This window comes from Aythya ferina (assembly GCF_964211825.1).
Source record: "Aythya ferina genome assembly, chromosome: 1".
In the NCBI taxonomy this organism is placed as follows: domain Eukaryota; kingdom Metazoa; phylum Chordata; class Aves; order Anseriformes; family Anatidae; genus Aythya; species Aythya ferina.
Genome location: NC_140296.1, coordinates 20500538 through 20527013, shown reverse-complemented (window position 1 = coordinate 20527013; position 26476 = coordinate 20500538). Strand labels below are relative to the sequence as shown.

Below are 26476 nucleotides of genomic sequence, written 5' to 3'. Positions count from 1 at the left end.
TTTCATTTAGTCTCTGTCTCTGAGTTATGCAGAGATCCTAGAAGCAAATACAACAAAGCTGGACAGGTTGCATTTGCAGATTACTCTAACATCTGTGTTTCTCCAGGGCGATGGGTGAGCGGTATCGTCGAGAGATGCTGGCACACGGTGGTGGAAAAGAGCCCATACTTATGGTTCAAGGTAGAAAAAAACTGTTTGATTCCCTTGATCAAGGAAGAAATACCTTAGCTTTATTTCCTGATCTGGTCTTTCTAGTTTCATTTTGGTTTTTACTGGATTTGTGAAAGAAAACTTGTTCATTTATTTTGTTAAGTGGACCGGTTGTCAACTTTGTGTCTGGTCGTCAACTTGGTGTCATGGTCAGTTGAACCCTTGTGATCCACAGGACAAAACCTACACAGAGGTACTTGGGATGAAGTGTTGGAAGAGGTTGTATTACAAAGCAGTCTAAAGAATTGAAAATAAGTACATCATATTTGAAAGAAAATAGATTATAGTTTTTAGATACAAAAAATGCATGATTTTTACGTACATTAAATTTCGTAGATCTACTTATTTTGTACACAAGAACTTGAACTTTTTATAGCATCATCAACATAGCTTTTATTATATTAGTACTTTCAATAGACATTCTTGTGAAATGGAAGTCTGAAGGTTGTAATAAAGAAACATGGTTCATAATTCCTCTCAGTACTACATTTACTTCTTGAATATGGAAAACAACTTTTAAAAATAACTAATGGCTATAGAAAACATACTATACTTAATATATTTTAAAAAAGGTCAGGAAAATTAAAAAAAGTTTGAGAAACTACTACTTTTATCTCAGATCTGTCAATGAGATCGGGATAAAGACTTCCACTGTTATGTTGCAGTATTCAACAATTTTTCATTAGTGTCACTATTCCTGCTCAGAGCACTTGTTAAGGACTTCATCTGAGGAGTATCTTTCAGTTTGCTCTGAAGTTGTTAATATTATGAATATTAATTCATCAGCCACTGATCACTTCAGCTTGGATGACTGGAAATTGCATTTTTTTTAAAGACAAGTAATACGGTGGTAATGCATCTGTATTTCATCATGAACTCAACAGTTTCACAGCTAGAACAATCTCTTTGTCTTTGAGGCCAGAACCTCAGAACTCCTAAGACTCATCATATATTAGGCAACTGTATATCTTTAGAGTAGTCTTATTTTTATTTCTGACCTACAATTTTATTTTTCCTTCAGCATAAGTCTACATCTTTTAAACTTGCCTTTCTTTACTGCTGTTGAAGAGTCTGTGTTTGTAACCTAACTTTAAAAGCTGCAGCTTGAGTATGGGCTAAGTAGTTGCAAGACAAGAACTTACATCTTCACAAGCAAATCCAGTTAATATTGTAGGTCATATCATAGAAGAAGAAAGAATATTTTAAAATGCCAGTTATGTTTGTTATCTTTTCTGTTTCATATTTTTGGGGCATATTTTTAATTGTTGAGCATTATTGGAGTCTTATTGGAATGCCCAAGAGGCTATGCTGAAGTTGATGGCAATGTGCTCCTTTTAATCAAATATTATTTGAATGAAATGTGCAAACACATCTGTGGGTGGACATACATAAAAATCTATGGACGTACTGCTGGCTTTCCCCCTTGCATATGGGCGAATACACTTGAACATGGTACCATCAGCTTGGGGTTGAAAGTATGTATCAGTTATTTTTGCACAAAATTTGTTACTGAAATTGATCCGAAGTGGCATTATAGTTTTTTTTTTTTTTTAAGTTTAAAGGAAATCTGAGTATGATGAAAGGCACAGTCAAATCACACAAATAAGTTTAACTGTCTTGTAGTGCAATAATCAGATGTTTTAGGCATTTCAGTATTTGTATTACTCATGCTTAAAGTCCTCAGCTCATTTAGTACAGATAGTTCATCACTGAGTGCTCAGTATCAGTGGTGAATGATGAAGTGACAGCTGTGCAATCTGGTGTTTGAAGAAGAGAGTGAGCCATGTTTAAGGAATAATTGTGCAAGTTAATGTTAATGGTAGAATAATTGAATCCTTTGTGATGTGACCAAAGAAACCTATGTATGGAAGATATGCAGTTTGATTTTTTTTTCATTTTTTTCTTTAAATCAGTAAGTTCTTAAATCACTAAACAGAATAGTGACTTTACTATAGTGTGTCACTATTAAGACTAGTAACTGTAGTGCTCCTGCTGGTACGTCTGTTCAGATGTAAAGGAGAACCAGGCAGCAATAACTCCTTTGCATCAGCTTTAAGACAGCGGATGTTTTCAAGCTGTTTTCACTTTTGTATTCTGATTTTTTTCAATATTACTTTAGACAGAAATTTAAAAAGATATTCAAGATCATAACATGATTAGAAAAGGGCCTTTATTAATTGTCAGTGTCCTTGCCTGTGCACATTGTGATGTTCATTTGTAGACAGTGTGAAACTTAAACAAGCAAGCTTGAGTTACTCCCTGAAAATTGAAATTCAGGTGACTCAGGCCTTTTGACAAGTTAATAATTTGATTGCTTGTTTTGGATTATGTGAGATTAAATCACAGAACACAAATGATGGAAAAGCTTATTGTATGTTTACACTCAAACACTCCACATCTATTAGAAGAATTGAGAATTTAAGGAGAAAATTAAGAACAGCTACTTGTTCTTTAATTTGTTTAGGTTGCCATTTCAATCAGCATTTTTTCCTTTTTATTCATTATGGATATTCTATAATACTTGATTTCCATCTTTTCTTGATTTTCATCAGTTACAATGCCACGCTCCCATAGCAGATGACCAGACTCCTGACTAAAGACAAATTGTACTGGGTGTAGCAGCTTGTTGGTTTTATTATTTTCCAGTGAAACACTTCAGATTTTGTGCTCAGTAGTACCCTATTTAAAAGAAAGAAAGAAACAAACAAACAAAAAAAAACACAACACAGTTCTATATTTTTTTCTGATTTTTATTTAACTTTAATAAAGGCATGCACTTGTTCAAGCCTGACTTCTGTATGTGGCCTCACCCTTGAAGTGTTTCCGTATCCAATTGTGAAGTTAGCCATATTCATTGATGGTTTGATAGCAGATAACTTCACAAGCACATTTCATTTATTCCGTTTCTTTATTATGATTTTCTTCTCAGAAGCTCTCTATTGTCTTTCTTTTGTGCTTGGATATGACCCTAGCTTTTCATCTTTCTCCCACACAACTCTATAGATGTACTGATTAGGGAAGATAAAGGATCTGACCTGCCATCCAGTGCAGTCAGTGACAAGATTCATGTTTGGGCTAGTCTTTCATTAGAAAACACAATATACTTTTTGGAGTTTGGGTTTGATTCTATTGGCACCTGTTCCCATTAAAAAAAAAAAATCAGCTCAAAGGCTTTTTGAAACCTTTTAAAGCATTTTCTGAAGTGACCCCTTTTATGTTACCCCTTTGATAATACAAAAATAATCACAAATACGGATAGCAGGAGTAATAATAAAAAAAAAAAAAGTGGAAAACTCTTTGTCCAAGAGGTTTTCTTCTTTTCTTTAAGGAGAAAATGCAGTTTGAGATGAACATGATGTCTCTGTCCTTGTGGGATGGCCACATGGCTCTCCTTCACTGGATTGCATGGCATTAGGGCTTCCAAACTCCTTCAAAGATAGGTAACCCAGGTCGCTTCCAGGTCCAGCTGCAGGTCTGAACAAGACTTAGGTGTGCACCATCCCTCCCCCTCTCCCTTGGCACTCCCTGGCTGGAAAGAAACCCAGGTGCATAGGCAGAAAGTGAATTGCAGAGTGGAAAAAGTACAGGGCTGGATGATTTGGGTACTGAGAGCATGGAACAGACTCTGGAGCGTGCTTGTCCTGCTGCTTTTGTGCAGGCAGATTGCCCTTTGGGTCTCTGAAGAAGCCCATGTGGAAAATCCACGTGCGGTTGTGTTCTTGATTGATCAATGCTGCATTGTTTTGCAGATAGTCATACTCAGTTGTGTGCATATGTAGTAATCAAGCCGCCTAAATCTGTAAATAAACATGCATTTGCTCCAGTGTAGTTTGAAAATTTGTTTTTCCATGCCTCAAATTGTACTTGATAGAATACTTATGATTTGAAGAGGCTGTAAAGATCTTCAGATAATGATTTTGTCTCTTTGAAAGTACAAAACCCATGCATAAATCCTGAAAGGTGGTGTGAGTGGCAACATATGTTAACTCAAAATACACGGACCCAAAATAATTAGTGTTCCAAAGGGGCAGAGGCCAAATTCTGCCACAGGCTTTATTCTTCTCCCAGTTTCCAGTGATTGTAGGTTACAGCTAACCATCTCTCAAAAGGGTGTGGTTAACCACAGCGCTGTAATGTGAAAGAAAACTTCAAAGCAGGGAAGATAAGCTATGCAGTTGCCTTAGGCTTGGGAGAGACTGAGCTGAAATAGGAGGGCTGAATGTATAAAACACACTCCTAGATTTTAAAACTGCAACCATCAGACGTTGTGGACATCTTACTAAATCATTTAGACCGAAGTGCTGAGCACATACTGATCCTACTTTGATATATTTTAATGGAGTTTAAAGGGAGACGTGGACCAGTCTCAACACAGCTGGGTAGAGTAAGAGGTTAAAACATGGAAATACCATCAGTGTCTGTTTCTTATGGAGTTGTCTGCTCTGAAATCTGTAGTTATTTATTTCATAAGGGCATGCTTATTTTACTGCAGAAGTTCTTCACTGATGACCTCAGTTACTCTTCGTCCTTCCCTTTCAAAAGCAAATTCTGCTGGTGTCTGCTTTTGATGTCAGTGATGGGAAAATAGCAATGCAGTAGACCGCTAATGCAAGAAATCTGAAATCTGTTTGTATTATCAACAGCTGGAACTACTGGGTACGAGGTCATTTGACATCATTTGACATCACTATTGCCAGAAAGGCTTTGAATTCTCCTACTTAATTAAAACAAACCATGTGGAGACTAACTAAATATAGTTTGCAGCAAGTTTTGAGTGAGATTTGGTAAGACTGTGTTTGGCTGCATGTCCGACTGTATTGTAGTTAATTATGTTTCTTTTACTCAGTTTGTAATATCCAGGGATGGAATGGTTTTATTGTGTTTTGCTAACTTTATACAAGAGGGACATTAAATCTGCTCAAAGATAATCCCAGCATCAGTTTTGTCTCTTCCCATACCTCAGAACTGAGCATTATATACTGTTGACCTTTCTTCTTTTGTGACATATTGATAATCGGGGCTTTAAGAATTCTTCACAGTAAAATAAATTTTAGAGTGTCAAGAGAATTAGCTAAATGTCATCCAGCCAAACTGGTTTTTACAAACTTAATATTTGAAGGTTTGGGTTTCTTTTTTTTTTTTTTTTTTTTTTTTTTTTTTTTTATGTATTTTGGGGTTTGCAGAGGTGGAGGTTGTGTGAATTGTGGCCATTTTTATACTTCAGTGAAAAATACTGCCTAGACAGCGTTACTGTCATCCCTCCATATTGGTAGAAAAGGGCATACTGGCTGTAGAAAAATGGTTCTTTTATAGAACATCTTAAAAATTGAAAGGCTCATATAATCATTTAGGTTGGAAAAGAGCTTCAAGATCATCAGGTCCAACCATCAACCTGACCTACCGCATCTCATCACTAGACCGTGTATATCCCTTAGAGTCATGTCCACACATCTCTTAAATACCTCCAGGGAAGAAATCATTTCACCTAACTTCACATTTTTATACCTAAGGTGGTCATCTAGGTTTCTTTTTTGGGCTGTGGGAAAAAAATAGATGCTTCGTAGGCACAATTCATCTCATTATAAAGTAGGCCTCTGAAAGAGATCAGGTGCTTGTCAGTCACGAACTTCTTTTTACTGTTCAGTCTCTAGAAATAGAGCCAATTAGTTGAGATGTAAATGTCTGAGGTAAAATGATGCCAAAAAAAAAAAAAAAGGCAAAATGATTTGCACTGTTGGGACTGGACCACTTCATCTCCATGAAGGACAAAGCTCCAGTAGTCGTGCACGTCAATCTGTGTTCCAGTGAGCTGCCATCTGCATCGCTTCCTTAAGGCATTCTCTCCACTTTTGAGCAAACTGCAGGAAAATACTATGGGTTTGAACTGTTTATCTCTGTTAAGGCTGCTGGGGAGCAAAGATATGTGTCCCCCAGCCACCCCAGTCAGGAACCCAGGAGAGTGAGCCTGCAGTGCTCTGGGGAGCACAGGTTAGCAGCTGGTATGGGACACATCTGTTTCTCAGCCCTGCGTGTTGCTTGTGATCTTTCATTGTGAACTGGAAGAAATTCCACAGCAATTTTACTACCATTAGAGCAGATGACAAGTTTACCGAGTGCTTAGAGATATTTATTCTGTTCTCTTTCATTTTGAAAATCACTTGATGCAGACTTCAGTTAGCAGCATTTCAATCAACCTATATCTAGTATGAGATTTGTCTTCCTCTGAGTGCTCAGTGTTAACCTACTGGGTTGTGGCAGTTGGTGTTGACATTCGCAACGTGTTTAAAACAGATCGAAATGGGATTCTGTGAGGTGTCAGCAAGAAAATTCCTTCAGTTGCTCAAACAACACTACCTCGAGCCGGTCTGTTTCCTGGTGGGTTTTGAATCATTGTGCTTTAGTAAAAGATTCCGGTCTTTTAGCAGCAGGCAATTATAATTTCCACTGAAAGCAAATATTGTTGAGGATGTGAAAGAATATAAAATTATGTACCGTAGGTACGCTGATCAGAAAGGGTAGAACAAGGTTATATTTACATTGGCAGTTGTCAGAAAGAACAGAAAGAACAGAACACATCAAAGAAGTACGAAGATTAAATTCTACGTTATTTGGCAGCCATACTGGTTTTTTTTCCCCTGCTACAAGTAATGCAGTAAATTTCCATATATAATCTTGAAAATGTTAATAACAGTGAAAAGCCCCAACACTAATGTAATATTTGTTACAAAGAAACATATGAAAATAATTTACATGAGATATTCCTGTGCTCTCTGAAAACTGGGATGCTGGGGAGGAAGGTGTGAGATTTTTGGTTGGTCTGCTTGTAGAATTAGCTGACAGAATACTTGAACATGATTCTTCATTGTGCTCATTTCCCTGTCTGTTATTCCATAGCCATATAACACAGCTAACATACTAGTGAATATTCCTAATAAAAGGTAAATCCTTGTACTGTAAAAAAGCAAACTACGACTGCAGCACACTGAAAGTGTGATGTGTTTGGGTATGTTTCATGCCTGGTGATGTATTTCAGAGATGTTTGTACTTCAAAAACTAAATGCAATGTTTTTAAGGTGTGTAGTACTTTGAGAAAGCATGTTGTTTTTTCTGGCTGTACCAGGCTAGAGACTCAGTAGATAAGGCTTTAGATCCTTCTCAATCAACGTTTCCTTCCAGCCATTTGGAAATGACTGCATCTAGCCTGTGTCTTGGTTACATTCCTTTACAACAGATATAATTCTCAACCTAGGCAAGATTGTAGTGATAAAAAAAAAAAAGTTCACAATCTTAAACCTGTCAATTCTGTGATAACATGTAATAGGTAGCTTGAATAAATTAATTACTGCCTGTATGGTATAATTGCATTTATTTCTTGACAAACACAGTAACCCTTTCTGTCATGTTGTGACATTAAAAGCTCGTTAGTTTATCATTGGCTAATCTTTTGAGGTGTTCTTGCTAACAGTCTGTTGTCTTGGTTTTATAGGTATGCTTCAGAAATCGCCTTCAGTTGAAGATTTTGTGGATGCCCTTGTTTCAGACTTAGACCAGGACTTCGAAACTTTTATCACGGACTCATAAAAGTATTGAACAGAACTGAATTATTTTACGGAAGATTACATACATCTTAATTGTGGTTACAATGTTGTTGTGACTGGTTTTGCTTCTTGGTGAGCACTTGTACATGTTTGAATATCCGTGTTGGTGGAAGAGTAATAAATTATCTCATTGGATCACCTGGTTTCATTTATGAAGATGATGGGATGATGGCTTTCCATTCCACAGGAGCACAGAATTTGAGAATATAATATGTACCAGTAAAAAAATTGATCTTGTAGAAACAGATGGTTAAATGGGAAGTGAATTCATCCTCAGGGTGGGTGGAGCAGTGCAAACAGTCTTTGAGTAGACAAAGTGGTTCAGTGTTAGCACATAACTGTCAAGTGTCATGACCCATAACTGTGTGCATGGGTCCTTCTCACATGTGCCTGGGTATTCTTTAACCTTTCTTAACTGTTGTTCCTTGTGGGAGTTCTGCACTGGGGAATAGAAAATTGTGTTCTCAATGGAGAAGAGAAATTGGAAAGAACGTTGCAGTGGAAAACTAGAAATGATTTGAGATAGAGAACAAAAAGATGGGAAAAGAAAAGCTGTAGTCATACAGGTATGTGAAGGAAAATGTTAGGATGGGAAGGAAAGAAACACCTTGCAACATGAAAACGAGAAAGGAGGTAAAGAGGAAGCCCATAAATGTTTCCCAGTGGAAGATGACATGGAAAGTAGTCATGCTGTGATGATCCAATAGGTATGTGCATGGCCACGTTTGCAAGTAAAAATAGTATCATTTTGTTATACAAAGCCATCGAACAGGTCTTCTGTAGGGTTGGAGCAGGTGCACAAAGTTGTTGGGAGGAAGAATGGAGTTTGCAAGGTGCCACAGAACTGGTATTGCTCTTGAATTCATAGTGTCTACAATACCCAGCCAAGTTATAACTTCTTGTTCCTAGGCTTACCTTGTGCAGATCTGCCACTGAGCTTCAGTACGCACGCATCAGGAAGAGCACAGTTGTTTTCTGAGAAGTTAACTGTGTGCTTAACATTAACTGTGTGCTTTTGTCCTTCTACCTTTTTATTTTGTTCCATAGTGGTCATTTGGGTTTGTGTACGTTATGTTAAGGGCTTTACTGGATGAAGTATATGGTGAGTATGGATTTGCAGGCATTTTGGTGATTCCACTGCAGGGAACATACTGTGGAAATAAGTTGGCAAAATGTGCTGCTTAGCTGGGGCCTGAATCTGTTCCTGCATCTTTGTCCACATGGATTTTCCATTTCATGAGTGGACAAGGGTTGGGAAGCGGTCAAAAGGCAGGTCTGGGGGTACAAAACTCAATTGAAACAAAGATATTTTCCAGTACATTTAGCTCCAGAGAGCTGGAGCAGCTGAAGGTTACACATTACATAGTGGGTGATAAAGGAGACTCTATCAGTGAGGGTTTCTTCTTCTCACGAAGTAAATTCTGAAATGGAAAGTGTGGTAAGTTTTTCTCTAAAGTAATAGTCTTGTCTTTTAGAAGACAACCTTGTCTGTAGATTGACACAAAAAGTTTCATGTGTCCATGCAAGCGCAAGTGAAAGGAGCAACAAAACCAAGGCTGAGCGATGAGGGCAATTAGCTGGAAGAGAAACAAGGGAAAAATAAATATACAAACCTTTAATGAGGAAAAAAAAAAAAAGGATGTTTGGGAAGAGATAAATAAGGAGGGTGGGAGTTGATTAAGTGTTTGGGCACTGCTTTTTAACAGAATCTGTGCTATTAGACATTGTTTGATATTTTAACCAATTTTTTCACTTTGTTTTTGTATGGTGGGAATTTGTCTCGTGACAATGAACAGTACTGCCATTTTATTAGAACCAATTTTAGATGTTTTTAGATATGTTTTGACTAAAGAGTAGTTGACCTGTTTTCAGATGTGCCACCACCAAGCCTCCATGCTTTGTGTCTGACTGCGTTCTGCATCTGCCGTGGGTCTTTAAGAAGGAACAGTTTGGTTTAACAAACTAGGTGGGTATTTCCCTGTAATCCAAGTGATTAAAAAAAATAATAAAGAAACTAAACAAATTTAAGCTTAAGTGTGAGTTAAAAACATATTTTGAAGATGGTAGGTTCACAAGAGGAAACAATAACTCTTAAAGGTAAGTTTAGCAGCCCTTGATAGAGTACTCAGTGGACATGTGGGAATTAAAGGGTGTCACCAGGGGAATCCTGTGTTGTTGGTTTTGTGTTTTCTGTACCGAGCAAACTGCCAATAATGTTTATCTGGAGCTGGTGGATGATAAAAGATTCATTGTGACAAAAAGAACTTGGGAAAAGGAAATCCTAATGCCGGCGTGAGCCTTGGAGCATTACTGTAAAGAAAATAATGCCTCATAATTGGCGGAATAAGTAGAGCATTTAAAATTAAGAGATTGCCCGTGGGTTTTAATTCGAAAGAAATTGAAGCGATGTTGGTTCTAGAGTTTACATACTTTATCAAAATATATATGGTAGTCGTTGGTTTATGCCTGTGGCCCCTGTTACTTCCTTAATTCACTGTCTCATTTGATCCTTCTGTAAACAGCACTCCTTTCAAGTTTTTGTCAGAGTGGCACCAGACAACATCTCCCTAATACGAAAATCAGATAGAGGCAAAGAAACGAAGAAAACATTGTCTTTTGCCAGAGCAAATTGGATTTTAGCTTGTTGTCACAGATTCATAGCTCTTGGGACATTTGACAAAGGTGGGAGCTGGCAGGAAAATAAATATAACTCAGAATGACAGCTTCAGGGTTTTTTTTTTGTGAAGAAACTCTGTTGACTCCACTAATTTTTGTTTTATGAAATAACCTTTGAGGATTGAACAGTAGACGTGATTAAGCCTCTTGAGAACACATTATATCACCACTACGATGCTTACTACAGAAAGGGAAATGTTTTTCTAAATGATTTTTTTCTCCTTTTTTTTGTAGTTTCTAAAAATGCTTCCAGCTGTTCAAATGTCTGATGCTTTTTTTTTTTTTTTCCTTTTCTTTCTGAGAGACTTTTATTTTTCAGCAAATATGTGTACTTTCAGTAATGTGAGATCTCTCTTGTGACCAGCAGTGTAACTCCTCTTAAATGTAAAAACCACTGTAATCCTTTTCCAGCATTCCTTACTTTCCCACTGGGGCTGCTGATCTGGCCGTCCAAAAGCGGCTTTTAGAACCCTGCAACTCAGTGTCATGCTTTTAATCTGAAAGTGTGCTATGTTTTGGATTTTAGCTGCTATAGAAAATAAGTAGTGAACATCTTTGGAGGAAATTATACCCTTATGCAATTCTGAGATAATAACATGCAATTAAGACATACCGGAAAAACACACATGGATTACATTTGATAGTCTGAGGTGTCAGTTGTGCTCTTATTTTTTTTTCCCCTCCATGTTTGATGTGATTGTTTTTCCGATTCACCTAAAGCAGACTGAAATCTTGCTTAATAATTGCTTTCTGGTGCAGTAAACACGGTGCAGCGTGGAATTCTCTCGATGGGCAAAACGAGAGGAGCAGAGGAAAGCAGCCAAGTAGAGAGGGCAGGGAGGAGAAAGGAGATAGAGCGAGGAAGAATTGAATATAGATTAGAAACCAGGCATGAAAAACAGTTGATACAGAAGCAAAATAACCTCCGTGATACAGATTTAGGGAGACTAAAAGAGGGTTTTCTTCCTGCATGTATTTACAGACCAGTAAGTCTAAAATGGGAATTACAGCACTAACAAAAAAAGGCAGAGGTGTTCAGAAATATTTCTGCTCTGTCTTCAGTGAAAAGCCAGATAGAAGAATTCCTACTGTCTGATGATAAAATGCTTCCTAATTCTAAAGATGTTAAATAGCACTTTGTACAGTGGCTCAAGCATAAATCAGTGTACAAAAATTAAAAAAGAATTTATTATCAAAATAACGGATCTTGGTATTGTACATGATACTAAGGTGGAAATGAAGAGCATGGGTCATTGTAACAGCAATGTTGGTGGCTCAGAAAGGATGATTCAGATTATTATGATTGATATATCTAAGTCATGTTACAGAAGCAGAAATGGGAGTCTGGACATCAGTCTGACAAACAAGTGTCTATTGAGGCAATAGCTGAAATTGGAAGCATTTACCCCCAATTTTTAGTTTACTTTTTGTCAGCAGGGGTACCTCAGCACTGCAGCACACCCAAAGGACTGTGCTGGGGTTGGCTGATCACCACGAGGAACGTCCATCAGAAATGGACGATTTTGCTCAAAAATATGCCCTAGTTCAGATTAATTCACAGAAGCCCCAAAGCCTTAGTCAAGTGGGCAGTCATCTTCCCAGCCTTAAGGGCTCTGGATGGAGTGTTTTTGGAGGAAAGCTGTGCCACGAAGGTGGCAGGTCCCCAGTCGCTGTGTGCCTATTCTGCTCGTGGTTTCATGGCTAGGAAAGGGTCAATGAGAGATGGAAAAGTGGTGGGAGCCAAAGCGCTTCCTTCGCTGCTCCTTAGGTGGGAGGCTCTGAGCATCTGGCGTTTCGGAGAGCTTCTGGGCAAAGTACGGGAGATTTTCTTTTCCCAGAGCCAGGGATTTATTTACATGGTGTTGGGAACGAGTTCAAGTGAGTGCCTTACCCTGGCAAATTCGCTGCCTGCCAAAAGAGGAAGATTACATTAAAATCAGAAGACAACTTGAGAGCTGAAAGTGAACGATTGCAGAAAGCAAGCGCGCGGGTTTCCCGGGGAGAAGCACCGTGGGAGAACAGCTAGCGTGCTCGGGGAGGAGGGGAAGGAGATAAAAGATAAGGCCGTATAAATCAGCCCCGGCAGGACGGCCGGGCGGCCCCTCTGATCTTCCCCGGCAGAGATTTGTTTATCTTTCAAGCCTGATGCGGCTGCTCTTCCCCAGATGGCTCTGGAAAAGGAGCTGGTAGGAAATCCTCACGGCTTGCTGCTCAGAGGAAGCATCCGAAAAAATCTGTTAAAAGACAAAATACTTAACCCAGAAGCAAAGTGGTGATAAAGATCTGACAGAGTAACTGGTCGGTGCTCTGCTGGTGCATAATTTTACAAACAGAGGGGAAAGTTGGTGGGGTGTCCCCCCCCCCAGCCACGCAGCGGGCTGCGGGGCAGCTTGCAGATGGCTGGAGCTGGCCATGCCGCTTCCTTCCAGACTGGTGGCACGGAAAGGGTCCAGAATAATAGTCTGCTAAAATACCAGTGTCAGGAATCCTGTTTTAAATTCAAAACACCTGGAAGCACCAAACTTACTGTTGTGGGTTTGGGTTGTTTTTTTTTTGAAGGTACCATTCCTTCAGTAGTCAAATGTCACCATTGTTTGCTTTTCCTGCCTGTCATATGCGTGAGTTTGTATGTTAATACACTTTATCATGTAACACTATTAAAATAGTTGCAGAAGGTGCTTTTCATTAATCTTCAGCACATCCTGGGTTTTAGGAAGGTTAGCAGGGCAGTGCTTGGAAATAAAGTCTGTTTATTAACAGTGCCCTTCTGAAGTACTTACCGAAAGCTCAGTTGCAGCCGACTGCCATTGTTCAAAATTTGTACAAAAGAACAAATGTTCATAAACTCAGAACGAGTTGTTGGTGTCACATAGTGCAGCCCCAAATTTCTTCCTTCTGATTCACAGAATCACAGAATGGTTTGGGTTGGAAGGGACCTTAAAGCTCACCCTGTTCCACTCCCCGGCCATGGGCAGGGACACCTCCCACCAGACCAGGTTGCCCAAACCTGAAGGTGAAACCCCCCAGCCTCATGTTTCCCTTCTCAGTACAAGCCAAGTCTTCTTCCAGGATAAATTCCCAAAGCTCCAGTGAATTTATTAAAGACCTGCAGTGTTCATGCCTGTCGAGCATTTTCTCCCAAGGTCATTTAAATCTGTCCTTGTAACCCAGGAGCTGAGCTGCAGGATCCAGAAGTGATCTCATTCTTCTCATGGATTTTGGAAATGAGAAAGGCAGTAAAGTTGACTTGAATGCCTTAAAGTGCCTTTCTTTATGTACAGATGTGATTCAGTTGTCTACATTTTCTTTCCAGAAGAATACAGTTGTAACAATGTCATTTTATAAGCAGGCCCTAGAGAACACAAGTAATATAGCAACCTTTATAAGAAACTAAAACTTCTACAAACCAATTATATGTCTTATCAAGGTGATTCATACTAGCCTAAATCCCATTCATTACAAATAAGTTTAAATCACAGCTCACTGCCTCTGAACAGCTGCACAAATAGTGTGCACGGTCACTGTGGGGTTAAAAAAGGAAGAACTTGTCACCTTTTAAAGTTTGTAAGAATTGGAGATGTAATTGAACGCTTCGAGGAAGAGGCAGTACTGTTAGGCTTGGTAACTTGGCTGTCAGGGATGGGTAAAAAAAAAAAAAAAAAGAACAATATAAAAAAATATGTCTTCGACTGGGGTGATGCTCTATCAGACCTGTCCCCTCACCGTCCTGGAAATTTCTCTTCTTATTTTCTCCTATTTTGTCTCGTCTTGGCCTGCTGCCAGCCCCCTGAGCCTGTCCTTCGTGCAGCGCGAGGTGCTGCAGCACAGCTCTTGCTGAAACACTCTAACACTGCAGGCCGGCTGCTAAACAAAGTGCTGGCTTGCTGGCGGGGTTCTCCCTAAACAAGGATTTAGATAACTTGTTCTACTTAATCAAATTAGTTATCTTTCATTCAATCAGCTGTTTAAAGCCAAATTCCCAAGACAAGGTGGTTTAAGTAGTTTGTTTGGTTTGTAATCTCTGTTTTCCAACAAAATCTGCTTTTTGTTTTTTCTTTTGGTTTCTGACTGTCTCAGATATATGTGAGAGAAAAAAAAAAAAAAAAGCATTGGCTGGCTGTCTTCAGGGAAATGGCTAATTTGACATCGAACCTCTTGAACATTCCTTATTTCATCAGGAAGCTGTTACATTTTCCAGGTCTCTCCCTGGGTCTGCCAGAAGCACCTGTCCAGCTGCTCTGAAGCCTGTGTCTTGATTGGTTTATTCTGATTTTTTTTTCTTCTTGCTCTGCTCCATATATGTTTCTCATCCTGTCTTGCACCTCCAGCTTTATCTGCTTCATTTTGAAGGAAAAAAAGATTCATTTCAGCTTCTTTCTGCCTATCTCAATTCAAGTGGTGGCCCTGCTGTGGACGTGGTCCTGGGCAGCCTGCTCTGGGTGTCCCTGCTTTGGTAGGGGTGGCACCAGGGGCCACCAGGGGTCCCTGCCAGCCTCAGCCACCCTGTGATGCTGTGAGGCTGTAAAAGCTCAGCTCTTATCGTAGTTCTTTCTCTCTTTATCGGGACCCTTTATGCCGACTGAAAGCATTTCAAATTCCAGTCACCACATCACAGATAACAGGTCGTTTCTGTGTAACCAGCCCAGAAATGTGCAGGACTTGTTTAAATAAACAGGACCTTTGAGCTTTCCTCTTACTTTTTCATTGTTCACCTTGGTTTTTAGGCTGGTTTGCTGCAGAAATGGGACAGGCAGCTGTGCTCGAACCTGCACTGTCTGTGTTTCATCCACTGCTTTCTGAATCCATTCTGTCAAAGAGCTGAAAGTCACAAAGGAGCTGATGGGCCTCTGGAGACAGGCGGTATGGAGATGGAGACATCCTCACGAAGTCAGGGCTGGGGAAGGTTGTGCTCCAAGTGCCTCCTCTGTCAGAGAGCCCAGAGGCAGGTGAGGACCCTCTGGTGCCCCAGCCCTTCATAGAGGATGGTCCATCAGTGCTCTCGGCCTGCCAACACACCACACGTCCACATTTCCTCAGCTCTTAGGGGACCTGCTTTGGCAGGGGGGTTGGACCCGATGATCCTGTGGGGTCCCTTCCAACCCCTACAGTTCTGTGATCCTGTGACCCTTCTGCTCTGGTGAGGTGTTGAGGGACCACAGTTGGTGTGGCCCTGCTGTGACTTCTCAGGAGGCTTTGCTGGAGATGTGACCAGCTGGGCTGGCCATCTTTCCACCATCACGGGCGGCGGTGGCAGCGTGCACGTGAGAGCAGGAGGCATGCAAAGGCAGAGCTGGCAGTTTGGCCAACGTCCCAGGATTTTGTTTCATCTCCCTCTAAATGTCTTATTTCATTTCCCTCTCTCTAAATGTCAGGGCGAGTGATGAGGCGGGCGAGAAGCTTTGCCTTTCTGCCTGTGTGTCACAGGAAAGGCCTCCTCGTGCCAAATCATGAGGCGGCGCTGGAGCCTCCCTTTTGAGCTGTTGCTACTTCCACTGACCCAAAACCTGTACTTTGTTAATCTTTTAGGTTACCTCTGAGTATATGTTATTTGTTTTCTTTTTAGAATCCACTCAGAAAAGGATCTGAGTCCTCCCTGCCCAGGAATACCCAGCTTGCAGGAAATCCCCCATGTAAGCTCAGCCCATGTAGGCTGACTTGCCCTGAAGAGGAATCCCATCTAGAAGCCACCAGCACCACCATTCCCTGTGCACATAGTTTCTGCTCGGCCAGCACACTTCTGTCATCCCTTTCAATACACAGCTATGGAGGGAGCGTGGACTTTTGCAGGCTGGTGGCGGGGTGACCGATGGCAGCACCCGACAGGAGCTGCAGGCTCAGCATCGCATGGCCCCGCTCCCCAACCCCTCCAGCAAGGCTGAGGCTCTACGAGGTGAAACCCAGCTCCCAGGGCAGCTCAGCTCATCCCCCCACCTTGTATTTGCTTTTTGCCTACCTCTGCCATAAATACTGCACCCTGCTATGCAGTGCTATTTGTGCAAATATCGGCACAAGGAGAGGCGAGTCTGTAACCTCTCTCTTCGTTAGTACTGCTCTGATGCTGTGAGTGCTATTAAAAATGTTAAACAAACAACCTACAGAGTATCAAAGAAGTTTTTGTTTGCAATCTGACTTTCAGAAACGCCAGTCAAAATTCAGGTCAGAAGTGCCCCAGAGCACAGGAGGCTGGCGTCTCGGGTGTCGTCATGGGACTTAGGGAGTCCTGCTTGCCTTGTAGAAAAATTTTGGATTTTAACAGCAGGGATCTGGTATCGATATTTGATTGTGAAAATAGTGCTGTTATGTGACAAATATTTGATTTGTGTCAATATCTCTGCACAGAGCAAGATAGAGTCCCCCTTTCATGAATGTGTGTGGGATGATGTGCGCTAGAATTTCATTTCAGTGGCTGAATTGTTGCATAATTTTCATAAGTGCGTAGAAGCATTTGCAGCCAAATCCTGTGAGGATGGGTGGAACTCAGTGGAATTGTTTCCATCTGGGTAATGCAAAAGATACTCTAGTGTCTTTGTACTTCATTAAAATAGGAGACTTTCTTACAATTAGATCTTAATAACCACGTTGTTAAAATGAGCAATCTGTTCTTCACTGGCATCTAACATCTTCTGCAGCTATCCTACTGTAGCCAAAGTCCACCAGAAGCTACAAAAAGGGCAGCTCAGTGGCACTGCAGTGACTGAATTGCTCCACGTCTACCTGCAGCAGGGTCAGATAACCTCACAGAGGCAGGGACAGAAATCCCATTTACCTACAAACCTCATGTGCCCGTATGTGCACCTCCTTTGTGGAGCTCCGCAGGACCCAGCACTGGAGCTGTGAGCTTCAGCTCTTGCTTCAAGGCTCTCTCAGTGTTTCTGTTGTGCTTGTTCTTGGCTGGGAGCTCCCCGCTCCCCATGGCAGAGCTCCTGTTTCACCCTCCCTGTGGCACCCAGAGGTCCCTGGGACCAGTGGGGTTTGTTCCTGCTGGGCTTTGGGCCAGGAGCACTGGGTTTGTCAGCAGAAATCCTGTTAAATTTAGGAGATTTCGAGTGACTTGGGAGCATAAAGAGCTGCCAATGGCTGAGTCATTTCTGCTGTGAGTGGGACTTCAAAAGTGCTGCCCAAGGCGGTAAACCTGACTATCCCAAGCTGGAAGGGACCCACAAGGATCACCGAGTCTGACTCCAAACTGAATATGACATTAGAAGTCACGGTTTAAGCATTTGCTCCTGGGAACAGAATCACTGCGGGTACAGCTGCCATCGCACCCTCATCATTTAGCTGCAGGCCCAAGGGATTCCTGAACTCAGGACTCGTGTTGATGTTGGCTTGCTCTTCCCATGTTTTGGTTGCTTGTTGTGTACACTAAGATCTCCTAAATATAGAAAAGGACGTGAAGAATAAGCAGCCACAGAGTTTGCAGATGCACCCAGCGTGAGCAGCTCAGCTGGCAGTACAGATGTGTTTGGTGGCCCTGTGTCCGGATACTGACCATCCCAGAAAGGGCTGGTAATGGGACATGTCCAAAATATCGGAGAAGGTATGGAACAGAGCACCAGAAACATGTCTAGTGTGAGTGTTTCTGTAGTGGCAACACAGGCAAAGAAAAGAGGTGGCTGATCCGTTTCACAGCATCGTTACAGATATCCTGCTAGCCTCCCAGCACAGAGCAGCACCTCCCAAGGATTGTTTGGGCTACTGTACAGCTGTCATCTGCCCAGGCAAAAAGCGCTGGTGTTCAGTGTGCTGGGCGGGTGACGGAGCCCTGGCACAGGCTGCCCAGAGAGGCTGTGGGGTCTCCTCCTTGGGGAGCTCCAAAAGCCACCTGGACATGGGCCTGGGCAGCCTGCTCTGGGTGTCCCTGCTTGGGCAGGGGGGCACCAGGGGTTTCCCCTTCCAACCCCAGCCCTGCCGTGACCCTGTCAGTGCCACTGTTATCAGGCAATCAGTGGTGGTTCAATTCAAGTTGGAGAGGGCTGCTGTGCTTGACTCAGCCCTTCCCTTGCACTTTCATTAGCCAAGGGCTGTAATTTCAGGTCCACCTGTAGAAAAGCCACAGGTGGCATTAAAAAGGAAGACAAAATGCACAGGATGCAGGGGATTGCTGTCCTGTCCCTCTCTGTGAAGGGAAAGTGAAGGTGCTAGTAGAGCAGTTTCATTTCACAGCTCAACATATTTTAACTGGAAAATGTGCTCTTCCTCGGCCTTTGATGACACCTCCATTAGTTAGAAAAGTGTCTGCTGTCCAGCCAAGTAGTAATCCCAATGCCCACAAATATCCATATATATATATACATATATAAACTTGAAAAAGAAAATGTCAGGTCCCCAGGGAAGTCCTGCAGGTGGCTCTAGCAAAACCAGGACCAGCTCCTGACCTGCTCTCGTTGCAGCCACCCTGTTGCAGTCGTGCTGCCTAACACAGGCTGCTTGCTGTTACAGGGCATCTCCACCTCTTTGGTTTTGCAGCACTACTCCAAGTACACAGGTTGCAAATTGGCTTCCAGGTGTGGGGCCAGATTCCTGGGTGAGGCTAAGCCCTTGTGATTTATATGTTCTTCTGGGCTTACACAGGTACACCAGCTCCAACACCCACACTTGCTCTCACTGCAGCTTTGCCACCAGCCAGCTCCTGCAGCTCTGGCAGTGCCCTTGCAGCCCTGGCTGCTCCCCTGGGCACGACAGAGACCTCACTGCCCTCAGAGCTGCCAGCTGGCTTGTCGTGAGCTGTGACCCCAAGCCAGAGGAAGCGACTCTGCTAATGCAGGATGGTATTGCAAGAGCTTGGAGCTCATGACAGCGATGTTTCCAGCCCTATCTGAATCTGGGTTTTTACAGATTGCAGAAAATTGCACCCAGGAGTACTTCCTTCAGCTGCTGGAAGTGGAGGAGCAGTGCTAACAAAAGGGCTCGCTCACTGAAACTGCTTTGCACTTTCCCACTCCATCACCTAATAAAGAGCCAGAGCCAAACGCACCAAAGCACAAACACTTGTTTAATGCCAAGCTTCATCACACAGCAGCACATTGCACCACAGACTGCTTCCTGCATGAGTCCCATTCACCCCCTGTAAGGCTTCGAGCAAATTTAGCAGAGCAGTTTGCAAAGTGCAAAAAGGCAGCGGGCTGCCACAGTAGCAGGGCTGTGCTCGCCACCCAGGATTGAAGCAGGCAGCCAGGAGCACGGCCCCATCCCAGCCATGGGTGGATGCAGCCGCTTGGCTCACCTGCTCCTTGCATGAGGTCAAACGCTGCATCAGGAGCACGCAAAACAGATCTGATGCCAACAATCGTTCATTTTGCTGTAATATTTTGCAACACGATTATCTCAGGGAAGAGAAAGTGACAGCTCCGGACAAAAACGGGAGGCAGGCTTTTGTTTCCATCGCAATTCCCTCATGTCCTTGCTGGAATAGATAAAAATCTTTGCAGCACTTTATGGTCAGTAAAATACTAGCAATTGTTACAAACCCATTTGGTTGGCTCTGTCTTATTGGCTGCTGTGACAAATTCCCCACCTCTAGTTCTCACAGAGAACAAAAATCCCGGTTAAGGCCAGTGCTTAAAAATCACCATTTTAAGCTGTTAAGCTCAGCTGTTAGATTCATTTTTGATGTAGGGAGAATGAACCCAACCAGCCGGACTCGTGGCAGGTCAGTTTTGCATTCACACTGACTGCTTTTCCAAGAGCTCCACACAGGGAGCAGCTGGCACTGCCACTGGGCACCTGTATCTCCTTTGGTTTCCTTCTTTTATTTCCTTTGGTTCAACATGGGAACAAAGCCTTTGAGATAGCTGTGCACTCCGTGATACATCTCCCAGGTTGATGAAATCCCCATGATTTAAACCTGCTTTAAATTCTGCTTTCAGGTGGTGATAGGTGAGGGGACCAGCTAGGGGAGGCAGGAGAATGGGAAACACACTTGGGGAAAAGGAGGCAAAGCAGTGCCAGCAAATGGAAGCAGTGACAGGGAAATGAATAAAGCAGAACGATGGGGAAGAGCTGTAAAGGAGGAGAGGAAGAGCCCTAAAGAAGGAGGTGGGGGTTGCAAGGACAAACCCAGGTGCATCAGGAACGAGGGGTCAGTGCTGTGTGTGCCTGCTTCACAAAATCGAGTCTCCATCAAGAGCAAGGAGCTACAGTGACAGGTATGCACCAGGGGCAGGAGAGCTGCAGCCATCAGAGGGGTTTTCCTTCCTTCACCTCCCCCTGAGCAGCCCGAGGTTATTTGGCAAAACCTTCACACCCAAGTGGGAGCTTTGCTGAGTGTCTCCGCAATGTAAATCTTTGAGCAGTTATTTTCTCCTGTCTCCAGCTGCCTTCTTTTTTGTTTGAACTGCCCATTAACCATGACACAAGGACAGATTTTTTGCAGAATGGGTTGTTGGCGTAGGCTGGGGATGTTTTGGTGTTTCTGGCCTGATTCCTGGGCCTGGGGATAAGGCACTTTTCTATTCCATGAGAAAATAAAATCGAAGCCTCACTAAGGGGAGCTTTTAAGTAATGTAACAAGCAAAATTTAAATAGAGATAATCCTTTTTTGTCCCCCCCAGAATGAGGTAACTGGGGAAAGAACAGAGATTGCCTGGCATTTACACCTCCTTCAGCTGTTGCAGATAAGTTATAACAAGGCCAGATGGAAAGGTAACTTCTGCTCCCTAGGATCGTGTGGGGATTGCAGGCACATCCTCAGAGCTGCAGCAGTTGAAAACCTTGAACTACAGGCAAAGTGAGTAAGCAAACAGAAAGCAGAGTCCTAAATCTTACATATATATATATATATATATAAAGCCTTGAAATCTCATATATATATATAATTTTATATGTGTATATATATATATATATATATATATATTTTTTTTTTCCAACTAACAGGTATTTCTTCCTTTTTGCTTCTAGCTTTCAATTACAACAGTGATACACCTGCAGAAGGTGCAGTGTTGCATCCTGAGGGGTATTTTGGTATCCAAACTCCTTTACAGCTGGTCTCTGCACAGCTGGGAGACTGGCAGTGCGGGTTGGACGTAGCAGGCTGCAACAGAAAGGAAATGAAAAGGCTTCTGCTCTAGGAAAAGAAATCCTCTAGTTGTAACTGCAACAAGACCTGCTCAATGGCATTGTGAGCATTAGGAAGCATCATCTGGTGGACAGATATTTTTGGGAATCTCTCATACAGCACTTGCCAATGCCTTGAGTAAACTCAAACGCTATCTATTTGTTGTTGAAAGCCACAGGATATGTAACTTATGGCATTCTTGAGCTCTTCCCTGCAGGTCCCAGAGCCTGTTCGAAATAACAAGGGTGAGCTGAACCCACAGGCTTGCTTCTTTTTATCCCATCAAGACAATAGGTGTTTTATCATCTGAAAGGCTTAAAGTTTTGTCTGCCTGAGTCTGTCTGTCCTGCTAGTTAAAAATGTGTGAAAATAATTTTGGGGAGTTTTCATCCACATGAATAGGTTAGTCCTCTTCAAGTATAATAGTAATAATAATAATAATAAACTGAAATTTAAAATGTAGCTAAAGATTGATCTTAAATTAATATTGAGGGTTTCAAATTATTTAGGGTTTAACACAGAGGGTAGCTGCATGAATCCTCGTGGAAGAAATGCTCTTATGTGATTCCACAGTATTTTTTCAAGCAAGGATTATTATTATTTATTTCAATTTGTCATCTCAAAACTTCAAAAAAAAGGGGAGGAATTTTGACAAAACATACTGCAAGTTTTATTTGGTAGACCATTATATGTCTATTTTGACATCTCAGTCAGAAAGCTCTTTTCCCCCTTGAATAGATGTGGGGTCCCCTTGGCTTCTACTGTTGAACATCCTTAGGAATAAAGTTTGGTGAAGCCGAATCTGCAGTATCGATGACAAAGGACCCAGTGCTGTTGGGTCTACCAACATGGAATGGCATCACGTTGGCCAACAACTTTCTTTTCTCCTTGGAACAGAGTGAACCAAATTGCCCAACAGATACGTGGATTTCCTCAGGTTAAACTCTGCTACCTTATGTAGCAAGAGTCAGCAAAAGTACACAAGAAAGGTCATTTGCAATGTATGAGCTGAAATGGTTCAGTAAATGCTGCTATTCTGCTAATTCATTGTCCTCCTGCAAATACATATTTGCACTGGGCAGGTGCAGAGTTCATGCAAGTTTAAGTAAACGTGAAGTTAGGGAAAAGGTAGCTGTGGACTCAGCCTTTACTTTGGATTTTAAAATCCAATTGTCAGTGGAGACCTGGTGAAAATGATGGCTGGGAGCCTCTGGGTGTGTGCAGACAGGGCTGTTAGGTCACTTGTTGAATGCAGCCGTACACATTTCTGCCTTCACTGGCCATTATGGGGGGGTCGCCTGGTGCTCATCAGCCTCACCTGGGATGTGTGCCCCGTCTCAGATGGCTCCTATGGACCAGGGTCTTCAGATGCTACTGATGCTGGTGGAGAAATTGCATTTATTCAGTGAATATTCCGGTATGTTCCTACTAAAGAGCAAAAAATTACAAGTTTTTTTTTTTTTTTTTTTTTTTTTTAATTTGGTTATTATTTTATTCCACTGTAGAATATATGCTTATGAACACATGGATATTCTGTATTTATATTTACCATTATGTTCCAATGAACTGTCTGATACGTATCTTGGGCAAATCAATGTGATTTCTTGAATTATAGTAGTTTCATTTTTTTCCAGGCTTTAACTCAGTGCTGCCAGTTAATTGATTACAGCATGGAGGTTGATATGTTGAGCCTACAATAATGACAATTTTTGCATGCTGAGTAGCAGGTGAGTTGTCCATCCACAGACTGAAACTGGGAGCTGGGCAGCAGCAACAGAAATCGTCACAAAGACTGAGGCTCGGAGAGAGAACTTCCTGCAAGCTGCATTATTTGTGAGTGCTTTTCCACCCGTGCTTTAGAAAAATCTCATTTATAACCTCTTGAACAAGCCAAACTCCCCTTTATCAGACTGACCAACAATATTAAACTGTGATAAGGAAGGATTAAAAAATCAGATGATGGGAAAAGCTAAATCTTCCTCAACATCACCTTCCATTGAAGTGGTGTCACCCACCAGTTAAAAGCCACAGTGTGCCCCCACCAGCCACCCCCCCCATCAGCATATTATTAGGAAACATTCCCACTAATCCCACCATTCACTGCTCTTGTGGAGGGCAGCAGGCCTGCTCCACATCCAGCCCCCATTATTTCACCCTACTGCAAGCACTGCTTTATCAGATGTCATCGAAAGGGCTCATTTGCCATGTGGGGAGCCACTGGGTTTTACCAGAGCTCACACCAAAACTAAATATGGATGAAATTGCACCCCGCCAGCACAGAGTGGGCATCGTATGGCTGTGCAGTACGCAGCCTCAGCCCGCTCCGTGGCTCCGGGAACAGTGCTCGCTCGCTTCAGCGCTTTTCGTTTGTGTACTGCCGAAACAAAGCAGCAGTGTCTGAAGTGGAATGTGCTGCAGGTAGTGAGCTCAACCTCCACCGCCACAGTCAGCGAGAGGATTAATTAAAGGCATGAAGGTTGTTGCTTGGAGGGACTTCACAGGAATGCAAACCGAAGGCCCTCAAAGAGCCCACAACAAAGGGGAAAGCCATGCGATCTTAAACTCATGCGAGGATGAGTGGTATTGGATTAAGGGCTTGGCCTACCTTGCAGAAAGGGCAGGAAACATCGCTGCACTAGAAAGCAATGCAAGCAGGAAAATTTTTATTTATTTATTTATTTTCTTTTGGTAGGGTGGATTAAAATAGTGTAGCCTTGCTGATGACATTTGTGTTATATCTGATACAATCAAATGTGTGTGATAGTCTTAAGAACACACACACAGTTTGTTTTGTAGCTTGCTTGCAAATAACATAAACACCTGCTTCAATCCCTGTTTCTCTCTTGATTTTCTTCTTTATTTCATTTTTATATTTGGCAGGGCGATGCCACTGTGATCCTGGGCGTGCTGGGAGTCACGGAGCTGCCTTTATCAGTGCAGAGGGGTACAGCAGCACTAACACAACACACCTCCTGCTGCTTTGTGCAGACCTGCAAAGCGTCACGGGGCTTTTCAGTTATCTCATCCCCTCCATTAAGTCAATCTCCCCGGCTGAAATACTGATCTACTTTTTGATGTGCTTTCCACTGTGTACAAGCTCTGATTTCACTGCTTGTCTAAGTGTCTACAGGTACTTGGCTGCTTGGGATCTGGCAGACCCTCTTGCTGTGACCTAACTTTCCAGTTACCTGTTGTTGATGTTGGTTTTAATATTATCTTTTCAACACTTGCCAGCTATGTCTGTGATCTTCATTCTGCTACCTGGAAAACTTTTATCATCCTAAAAACTTTTATCATCCCAAAATAGCCAAGTGAATAAATAACAGAAGTAGCTCAAGCAATCCCAGGACTGTGTGGATCCTTTATTTGGAGCATGCTAGTGTAAGCCCTTTCCACTGAAGTGTTGCTTACAGCTTTTATCAATTTATCCTGGCCTGTAAAGACCATTTCCTCATCTCTTGCACGTTACATGGCCAGACCAATTTGTTGACCAGCCTTGTATAGGAAAAGGATGAGTCAAAATCTGTTTTTTTTTTTTTTTTCTTTTTTTTTTTTTTTTCCCAGACATGTTACAGTCAGTATTTGTAGGACATCTTTGTGTTTATATACAGCCGAAGCACCTGTCTTGCTCAGCTTAGCTGTGGGTCTCAGCATGGCTTAGCCTTTTGTAGACATTCACCCTCAGCTTTCCACATCAAGCCCATAAATTTTGCTGAAGCTAACATGAATCTTAAAAAACATGGTACAGAATTCATGCTATCCATCACTAACTGCTCTGCATGTTAATTACACTTGTTAAAGTACGAGCCTTACACCCAGTTTGGAATTGCTTAATTTCGCCTGCCAGAGACTGGCTCATGCCTCCAAGAGATCTCCAAGGATATTCTCTCCATGAAGATATTTATAAATGGCTAAGAAATAAAAAGCCTCTTTTGAAAACTTAGTTAGGCTTTGTAAGGAACTCTAAGACTAAAAAAAAATTGAGAAAGTAACAAAGTAATAGAAATACACAGATAAGAACTAATCTGAAATTTGTTGGAGTAAGCAACAGGTCCCTTCTGAGGAGATGGGCAGTGCAGCTCTCAGTTTATCTCACACTTTCCCATAAAACCAATAGTGCTACACATTCTCCACCACAAATATCCTGACTTTATATTACCTATCATTATTACTTAGATTCAGCTTCCAGTCACTGCCTCTTATGTCTTTGCCATTAGAAATCACACCGTTGTATTAATTATCAATTCACATTCATTCCTCTGAGTTCACGACTCTTGTTTGTCAAACCATGCAATCCCTTTCTTAATTGTTTAAATGTAAACATTCTGGAAAATGCTCTAAAATGGCCTAGATAATCCTTGGTAATTAGTCCATCAATATTCCCTATTTCTTCAAGCAAGGTCTGAAACCACCCTTTGCTGCTGCAATGCAACACAAGCAGATGCTCTGCTGGTAGTAGTCAGGTGCCACGGTTGGGGCATCCCTCTCTGTTTCAAAAGTACGGCTACTTGTTATTTACATCACCTGTCAGAAGCAGTCTACTGTGTGGAGTACGTGGTGTTCTTTTTGAAAAGAAAACCAATGTCTTTGAAGACATTAACAGGCAGTTAAAGGTGGTGCTCACCATTTTTTTTGTTCTTTCTTGAGAAGAAAACTTTTGAAAATATTTTGAAATAGTCACTCTAAAGCTTGATGTTAACTCATTGCTTCTTCAAGAGGTACCAAATTGTTCTGTAATTTCAATAAAATTAAATCAATATGGAATTCTGCTCAAAATAATAAAATTGACCACTAACTTTGTATAGAATGCTATTATTAATATGAAATTGACAAGCAACGACTGATTCATGTAACAGTTTATTCACAAGTTAAAAAAAAAAAAAAGTATTACAAAATGATTTATACAAGGTTTTAATTTACATTCTTAAAAGGAGTAATT

At 41.8% G+C, this 26476-nt stretch overlaps 1 protein-coding gene and 1 long non-coding RNA gene across 3 annotated transcripts in view; both read left to right on the top strand.

Annotated features, from left to right (window-relative positions):
* The window catches only part of MIPEP (mitochondrial intermediate peptidase), a 75785-nt gene extending 67842 nt beyond the window's left edge, over nt 1-7943 (top strand). Inside the window, exons 18-19 of the mRNA XM_084497679.1 lie at nt 107-180; nt 7697-7943. Coding sequence (XP_084353805.1) covers nt 107-180; nt 7697-7791 — 169 coding nt within the window. The 3' untranslated portion in view covers nt 7792-7943. The remainder of the gene's footprint in view (nt 1-106; nt 181-7696) is intronic.
* A 12473-nt stretch (nt 7944-20416) lies between these two features.
* Nucleotides 20417-24975, top strand: LOC311420516. Of its 2 annotated transcripts, none has more exons than XR_014684347.1 (6): nt 20417-20629; nt 21035-21210; nt 21381-21939; nt 22879-22954; nt 23262-23370; nt 24418-24975. It is a non-coding gene; the product is annotated as an uncharacterized lncRNA (long non-coding RNA). The 2 variants fall into 2 exon arrangements; XR_014684348.1 differs by having other exon boundaries at nt 23172-23370.
* Nucleotides 24976-26476: the final 1501 nt, after the last annotated feature.